The following is a 9,578-nucleotide window of genomic DNA, read 5'->3' as shown; positions in this document are numbered from 1 at the left end:
GATTTTTCTTTTTCTTTTAAATTTTCTTTTCATTAACACTCTTAAAGGGTTTAAAAAGGCAAGAATTTTTAAAAATTTCGGTTCCCAGCCAAAAAACTTTCTTTTGGGTTTAATGGAAAATACATCTTTTTCAGAACGGGGTGTTTTTTTTTAAAGCTGTATTTAAGGTGGGGTCTAAACCCAAACCATTTTAAAAAATTTTCAGTCATTTTTCCCCCCTTTTTCAAAAAATTTGTAAGTGAATTTTTACGGGAAAGCGATTACATTGGCAAAAATTTGCACATAAATTGTTTTTAAATTTAAAAATTTTGGAATTATATTTTGTAATAATCTTTTAGATAAGTAATTTGAAGTGTTTATCTATGCAAATAATTGCAAATGGTTTAAAGTTATTTTTCCCTCAGTAGAGCTCCTTGAAAGAAACAATAAATGTTGCCCATTTAGTTGTGTTTGGTTTTTTTTTATCCTTTTTTTCCCCCCATAATCACTTAAATTGAAGTCATACAAGATTAATATTCTAATTGTCCCGAATAAATTTGGAAAAAAAAAAAATGAGTTTAAAGGACCTCCACTGAGGTCTGACAGTAATTTTGGTGTCCAAAAAAATGTAAACAAATTCTCACACAAATCACAAAATTAATACCTAAAATAAACAACAACTTTACACTTTAAACCAACCCTTCTAACAACAAATTACGTTAGAAAATGCATTTTTCACATTTAGCTTTTGAGCAAAAATGAACGTTGGTTTTCCCAGACATGTACAGAAGTTACCCACTATTCATCGGGTATGACTATATACGAAATATGGAGATTGACTTAAATACGAAACCCGGAAATTTTTGGGAAAAACAGGAAACAGGGAAAATTCTATTTTTTTCTCAAAAACCAACCTACGTTTTAAAAAGCAACACAATAAATACGAAAATTTTAAATTTTGGGCCGTGGGCCCTTAAAAACCAAAGCTTTCCCTACAGAGTCTTTCCCCCTTTTTAAAAAAGTATTTTTTGTAAACTCACCCAAAGTTTTTCCAAAAAAAGGGTTTTTAAAAGGGAAAAAACCAGGTAACCAAAAGGGTTTAAAACTTTTTAAACATAAAATGAAAAATAACAGTTTGGTATCGCTACGCCAGGGGAAAAGGCACCCGGGAAACACAAAAATAAAAATTTTCTTGTAAAAAAAATTTTTAAAACCGTTTAACTTCAGGGGGCACGGGGCCCTGAGTTCAGAAAAAAAGTAATCATCTAAAAAAAAAAGTTTAAATTTTTAAAAAACCGACAGGCAAATATCCCGAAAAAGGGGGGGAATACATAAGCATTTTTGGGGTTTTTTAATAGAGGTAGGGGATTTTTAAAGGGGGATTTTCCCAGGGGCAAACAGATATTGAACTTCTTTTTTGGGCCACAAAGGTTTTTCATTTTTTTGTTTTAAAAAACTCTTTTTGGTTTGTTAAAACCCCAAAAAATAAGACCCTGGAGTCGTTAAAACCCAATTTTTTAAAAAATTGGGTTTATTTCTTTTTTAGAAATTTTTTTAAATTTGTAATTTTAAAAAAACGTATAAAACTTTTCAAAGACAGGGATTTTTAAAAAAAAAAAAACCCCCCCAAAGGGGCAACGCCAAAGGGGCTTTTTCCCTAGAAAAAACGAGATAAGAATACAATTTTTTTCCCTTTTAAAATTTTTTTAAGATACTGTAAATTTTTTTATAAAAATTTTAAAACCAAAATAAAATACTTTTTAAGAGAATTTTGGAGTTTTTAAAAAATTTTCAATTTCGATTTTTCAAAAAGGAATAAAACATTTGGAGGGGAATTTTTAACAAACGAGCACAAGGTAAAAATTGTTTTTAAACTCTACTTTTTAAAGTTTTTAAAATTTGAATACCCTTTTAAATAAACTTTAAACCCTTAAAAAAATTAGGGTTTTAAAAAAGCATGTCTTTTTCCCTTTGGGTTTTTTCTGTTGGGGGGGGGTGGGGTTTATGTCGCACAAAACACGGGCGAGGTCATTAGGCAAACCCCCAATTTTACGGGAAAAAGGAACCCCCTTTCCCAAAATTTGTTTCAAAGGCAAAAAGGGCACCGGGGAAAAATAAGTGACTTTTCGTGGGCTATCTTGAATGGGGCCCGTCCCATACACTTTCCCTTTTAACCACTTATTTTGATATTACATAAAAACAAGTAAAATTTCCCTATTTTAGTATTTTTTTAAAAGAAAAAACGAAAACAAAACCAACGAGCCACATACCACCCGCCCCTCCGGGAATCCCAAAAAACCCGTTTTTTTTGGTAAACCCTTTGCCCCGTTTTTTAAAATAATTTGAAAACCTAAAAGGGCCTTTTAAAAGTTTCCCCCCAAAAATTGGAGAAAATATTTTTTTAATCGAAGGCCAACCAAAAAACACATATTTTTTATAAACTGATTCTTTTAAATTTCCCCAAACACGCGGAAAAAAAATTTTTGAGTCGTAAAAAATTTATTTTTTTGGGGACTTTCCTAACACCCTCAGGGGAGGCCTTTAACAAAAACGTTTAAAATTTTCAAACTGTAAACATCAAATTTTTTAAATTTTTATAAAATTTAAAAAATTTTGCCAAAACAAAAAAAAAACATTTTTTGGTTTTAAAAAAAAATCAAACACTACAAGGGGGATTTTTTCAAAACTTAAAAAGGGACCAAACAAAAAACCAAACCTCCCCAAATTTTTTAAACACCAAAAACGAACAAAATTTTTTTTAGAAATTTTTTTTAATTTAGGGAAAGGGTTTTGTTAAATTTTTATACAAAAATTTCAAATTTCAAAATTTTGGCAGCGGGTTTTTGGGTTTGTAAAATTGAGGTTTTAAAAACAAAGCAGTTGATGAGAAAAAGGGGGGGTTTCCTTTTGTCAGTGAAAAAGAATCCTAGTCTTTTAAAATCATTACAAACCCAAAGACTTTTTGGGAAGGCATAACAACTTTTAAAGGATAGAAGATAAATTTGGGGGGTTGAAGACGTCCCCCGGTCAAATTTTTCCCCCGATCAAAGCCAACATTTAAGTTTTAAATTGCTCTGAAGACTTTTTTGATAGCCCTATCAACAACCTTTTAGATGAAATACCCCGGGTGTCTTTTAGAACTAACTAAAAAAAGATTGGGGTTTTCAGCAAGTTTTTAACTGACCGTTTACTGGGGAAATTTAAGGAACAAAGAAAAATATACTTTAACAAAAACATTTTTTGAAGGGATGGTACCAAACAATTTTAACCGACAAAAAAAACACGGAAGAAAAAGGCCCATAAAATAAAAAAAAAAAATTTTTAAAAACGGGTTTTCAACCTAATTTGGGGAAAACCGGAAGGGGCAAAAAATTTAAACCAAAACTGGTAAGGAGGGCAAAATATTATTTTTTAGGATGTCAATCTGTATTTTTAATAAACCCAAAAATTTAAAAACGTTAAAACCCCAAAAAAATTGGTAAGAAAAGTTCTTTAACAACATAGTGAAAAAAAAACAATTTTGGATTTGACATGGGAAATTTTTAATAAAAAAACAGGAAGCAAATTTAAAAACAAAAAGAAAAATTTTTAAAATTTTGAAGAGCTTTTATTTGCGAAAGATAGCCCAAAAAGCCCGAAGAAAGCTGTCTAAATAACTGTGACAAGAGAAAAGGGAAATTTTGGGCATGTTAAATAGAGACTTTACTAAATTTTTGATATTGAAAATTTTTTTTTTTTTTTTAAAATTTTCATTCTTAAAATAAATATAAAAGGGGAAATAGATTCTAACCCCTTTTCTTTGCTTTTTCTTTTTTAATTTAAAACAAGAAGCAGTATTTAAAAAAGAAAAAAATTTAAATTTTTTAAACCGGGGTTCTTAACTTTTTTTGAAATTTAATTTTTGTGGTTTTTTTTTTTTTTTACAGAAAAAAATGTGAAATGAAGATAAGTTTTCTTTTTTGAAAAAAAGGGTTTAATTTCAAGTCACTTGGGGTATTTATAAGACAATACATGGATTATCACGGTATTACTGCCATTTATGTGATAATTACACGGCCACGATTCGTACAAATCGGTCTTCAGCATATGCTGCTAGAGCTACACTTTATTAACAGAACTATATTTTGAACCATATCCTATTCAAAGGTTATCTTTTGAGGTAAATAAATAAAACAAATAATGGTTTCGGTTTGCTGATCGAAATGGCCACCAGAGCTTAGCAAAAGGAATTAACTTTTAAAATATCTTATTTTATCTTTATTTTTAATTGTACCTTAATTTACCAAAGTAATTTAAACATTTTTTTTCGCTCATGTAAGATTTGTTCCCTGCAGTAGTTACACTATCTTGAGCGACATCACCATCGCAACACACCTCTTTAATTGTTGTTGGTCATTGTTTTAGGATGTAGCAAAACCGTAAAGGTTGCCGTCAAATGTTCTGGATTAGATAGTCTCAAAACTGCTTTAGATTTGTTTGGAAGTGGCGACGCAGCAAGAAATCCTTTTTCTGCATTGCAAGACGCATTATCGGAAGAAGTTGGCAAGCCAATAAATCTTCAGACAGACATTGATTTAGAAGCAATGCAGATAATTATTGACAATGCGAAAAAGGAACTTGGTAATACATGTGTCGGGAATTGATAACGTCATTTATAGCGCCTTGCATAACGTGACGTTCCGCGCTTACGTTAACGTCACTTCCGACTTAACATTGTATTGTTGTTTACACTATATATGATTGTTGATCAGTAAAGGTCGAATCTGGAAACTACAACGCATTTTGTCTAGTTACTATACACCCCCACATTGTTGGTGCCGTGAGAAATTCTACAATCACAATGAATTTACAGAAGCTTATTTCTACTAGAGAGGGCCAGCGACGTCTTATTTCTAGACAACTGGAGAAATTTAACGACGAGTTGTCACTTTCGGAGAAGTCAGCCCTACTCGAAATCATGGAAGAAAAAGCCGAGATTATCAAGAATCTCAACGATAAGATTGTTAATCATGCAGATATTGACGATTTGGAAATAGAATTGGTAGAGAGTGACTAATATTCAATTGATTTACGATTGAAACTACGAAAACTGAAGGAAGATATTACCAAATCTAATAACACTGGCTGCGGCAGCGTGATCCGTAATTCACACGACATTAACGGTAGTGCTAGAACTTTATCAAGTGAGAACTTTTCTATTCATAACCAAAGGGTGTCGTCTGATAATTACTACCTTAACTGAGTTTGCCTACGTTTGATGGAGATGTTGAAAAATGGCAGTCATTCTGGGACTCGTATGAGGCTGCTGTACATTTGAACCAAACACTGTCTGATGTCCAAAAGTTCAACTATTTACGTTCCTTACTACAAGATACTGCATATACCGCCATAGCAGGTTTTCCATTAACTAACGGAAATTACCAGAATGCAATAGATTTGTTACAAGAAAGATTCGGACAGTCTCATAAAATAATTGATAGTTACATGCAGTCGCTTTTAGATTTGCCGATTCCAGACAACAGTGTAACGAGTCTACGCAGGTTTCACGACAAAATGGAAAACTACATCCGGGGTTTAGAATCTTTAGGTGAGAGTCAGGGTTCCTATGGTGATTTATTGATACCCATAATCATGAAAAAACTTCCCTCCGAAGTACGACGAAATTTAGCTCGAGAACACGGAAATGTACGATGGCACATACAAGATTTGAGAACTTCTATCGCCAGAGAAATAAACATCCTAGAAATGGGCATAACTGACGAAATAAGAGAATCACACTTGCCGACGGCATCATTATTCACCGGAACCGGAAAGAAAAAAATACCCATCTAAGAAATTTTCGCACACAAGAGATAATGATAATGGTAAGAAATTATGTTTGTTCTGTGAAGGTGACCACAAGTCGCTTGATTGTGAAAAAGTTAAAACACGTGAAGAAAAACTAACTATCATTAAATCTAAACGTATGTGGTATAATTGTCTGGGAAAAACACCAAGTTTCAGAGTGTCGTTCTAAGTTTCAGTGCAAGAAATGCCAGCAAAAGCACCATTCTAGTATTTGTGACCAACCATCGAATTTCGATTTGAATCCACATGCAACCTCATTTATAAGCTCTACTTCCGGTCAAACAGGAAATGCAGGAACTGCTATTCTTCATTTAACTACGCATCAAAGATCGAACATTCTACTCAAGACTGCTATCGCTCAAGTAAGCTCCCAAGACCATACCATAACTAATACAAACATATTATTTGACGAAGGTGCTCAAAGGTCATTTATTACGGAAGAGCTTGCTGAGAAACTGAAATTAAAGCCCAACGGTTCGGACACTATATCATTAGCATCTTTTGGTGGCAAATCAGAACAGTGTCGTCATATACCCACAGGCAGAGTGTTTCTACACGTCGAACATAGAGAGATCATACCACTTGACGTACTTATTGTACCAACCATTGTTGTACCATTACCTAACTTGCAGAGAAATGTGAAATGTCTGAAATATATCGAAGGTCTTAAACTTGCACATCCTATTACCGACACTGACGACGATTTCGAGATATCACTCTTGATTGGAGCCTACTATTTTTGGCAGATCGTGCAGAATAAGGTTGTTAGGGGCAACGGACCTACGGCAGTGAAATCAAAGCTCGGTTATTTACTGTCAGGACCCCTTCCGGAAGTTAAAAATGCGTCGTCTGTTAGCTATATGTTTAATGTTATAACAGCGCCACCTTATGCCACATAACTTGAGAGATTCTGGAAGTAAGAATCTATGGAGATATTAGAAGATGATACTGAGAAATCTACTTCCGGTATACTTAACGAGTATAAAGAAAACTGTATCACGTACAAATGGACGTTATGTTGCAAAACTGCCCTGGAAAGAAGATCATTCCGTTCTTCCTACAAATTACGAAATTTGCAGAAAGCGTACAGAAAACACAATTAAACGGCTTTCAACAGAACCGGATATACTTATAAACTATGGACAAATCATAGATCAGTTAAAATGCGGTTTTATTGAAAAAGAGATGCAAATGTTACCACATCAAACCCTGTACATTATATACCACATCATTATGTAAAGAAGGACTCGAACACGACACCTATCCGCATCGTGTATGACTGCAGTTGTAAGTCACGTGACCAGCCTAGTCTGAACGATTGCTTGATGTCGACACCACCTGAACTGAATGATTTAACTGGAATTCTTATTCGTTTTCGAATAAATAAATACGCCATAGCAACCGATATTGAGAAAGCTTTCCTCAACATCACTCTTGAGAGAACGACAGAGATGTGACGCGATTTCTATGGTTGAGTGATCCTAGTAACCCCAACAGCGAATTGACAACATATAGATTCCGAGCAGTCCTTTTTGGGGCTACGTCGTCCCCTTTTATTCTCTGCGCAACTATACTTAAGCACCTTGAATTTAACAACGACAAGAAAGCTAGCGAATACCTACGTCAAGATCTATACGTTGATAACGTGATATCAAGTTTCCAACAGGAAGAACAACTTCTACAATTCTACAGCGAGTCACGTGAGCTAATGTCATCTGCAGGTTTTAACCTTAGGTCTTGGAGTTCAAACAATAAAATGCTTCAAAATCAGGCAATCAACGATTCAGTAGTAGGTAATGCACAAATCCTAAGATACTTGGAATGAAATGGGACACAAATAGTGACGTTTTACTGTATCCGGTCAGAAACATACCAAATACCCAGATTGTAACAAAGAGAGAAATATTGCAGCATACATCTCGAATCTATGATCCCTTGGGTTTACTAAGTCCAGTTACCATCAGAGCTACATTACTTCTACAGGAGTTATGGCAACAGAAGTTTGAATGGGATATGTCATTACCTGACAGTATTCAAGAAAAATGGCGTAGTTTAATAACAGATTTGAATTCCGTGACAAAAACTACGTTGCCTAGATACTACTTCGAAAATACATTAAACGCATCAAGTAACACGTGCATTCACATATTCTGCGACGCTAGCTTGGTATCGTATGGTGCTACGGCTTGCATCTGTAGAAACAACCAATCTTCTCTGTTAATGGCTAAAATTCGGGTTGCTCCATTGAAGAAGTTAACGTTACCTAGGTTAGAGCTAATGGCGGCAGTAATTGGATCCCGACTCAGTAAACATCTGCAGCACAACACCAGCATAGCACAGATATACCTTTAGTCAGATAGTCAGATTGTGCTTTCTTAGCTTCAGACGCCTAAAACCCTTCCACGATTTGTAAGGAACAGAGTGATTGAAATCCACGCGCTGTCCGAAAACCGGAAATGGAATTATTGTCCGACGAAAGAAAACCCTGCCGATTTACTTACGAGGGGAATCTCTGTGACTCACTTCAAGAACAGTAATCTATGGTTTCATGGACCTACATGGTTTACCACACCCTACAGTTGACCAGTTTGGCAAGAAAAAGATACTTACGTTACCTTGACAACGTTTATTGACCCAACAACCAAGCCAAAAGATACAATTTTACCATTAAGCAACATCAGTTTTATAGACATGTCAAGAATCAGTTCGTTAACAAAGCTGCTCAGATTTACAGCTTATGTCCTGCGTTTTATAATCAAGTGTCGAGGCGGGAGTCATACTGGAAGATTAGATTTGTTAACTACAGACGAACTACGCAGAGCTGAGGAGATGCGCATACGGAGTTGCCAGATGTCCAAATATCAAGCAGAAAAAGAAGATACAAAATCAAAAAGAAACAAACTTCCATTATGTAGACAACTTCAGTTATTCTTAGACAATGGCATCTTAAAGTGTCGTGGTCGTATCCACAATGCTCCATTAGACGAGCTGACCAAATTCCCGTACCTACTACCAGCTAAGCATCCTTTTACAAAGTTAAGTGTCAACGACGCACATTCCAGATTATTGCATGCCGGCGTTAGTTCAACTTAGACAGAAGTACTGGATTCCTTCGATTCGTCAAACTGTAAAAAACATATTACGTAAATGTACATGTTGTGTAAAGGTTATTGGGAAACCTTATTCAGCACCTGACCCACCTCCATTACCAAAGTGTAAAGTTTCTGACGTAAAAACCCTTTACTTATACAGGAGTAGACTTCTCTGGAGCATTACTGGTTCGGGATAGTAACAAAAGAGACATAAAAGCTTACTTATGATTGTTTACATGTGCTACTACGAGAGCAGTTCACCTAGAACTTTTTTCAAACCTATCCTTCAAGCTTTCCGACGTTTCTGTAGCAGAAAATCTGTCCCTTATGTCATGATATCAGACAACGCTAACACCTTCATATCAGCCTCAAAACAACTAAGAGATTTGTTTCACTAACTCACAGTTAGAGAAGATCTCAACAACAGAAGAATTGAGTGGAAGATGATACCTTAACGCGCCCTTGGTTTGGTGGAATGTGGGAACGTCTCATAGGTCTGACGAAAACAACAATAAGACGTTCCTTTGTAACCTACGAAACTTTACAGACTGTAATCACAGAAATCGAGGCCATGATTAACGATAGGCCGTTGACATATGTTTGTTCTTGTAATTCAGATGAACCGGAAGAACTTACACCATCACACTTACTTTGTGGCAG

At 34.9% G+C, this 9,578-nt stretch overlaps 1 protein-coding gene across 1 annotated transcript; it reads left to right on the top strand.

Annotated features, from left to right (window-relative positions):
- Positions 1-7,647: 7,647 nt before the first annotated feature.
- Positions 7,648-8,178, top strand: LOC132718918 (uncharacterized). The gene has a single exon (XM_060702624.1). The coding sequence runs from the start codon at positions 7,648-7,650 to the stop codon at positions 8,176-8,178; it is 531 nt and encodes a 176-aa protein (XP_060558607.1).
- Positions 8,179-9,578: the final 1,400 nt, after the last annotated feature.

Source organism: Ruditapes philippinarum, unplaced genomic scaffold, assembly GCF_026571515.1.
Source record: "Ruditapes philippinarum isolate M1 unplaced genomic scaffold, ASM2657151v2 ctg4819_1_1_1_1, whole genome shotgun sequence".
Taxonomy (NCBI): Eukaryota; Metazoa; Mollusca; class Bivalvia; order Venerida; family Veneridae; genus Ruditapes; species Ruditapes philippinarum.
Note: the sequence above shows the minus strand (reverse complement) of the source record. Positions and strands in the feature narration are given on the sequence as shown.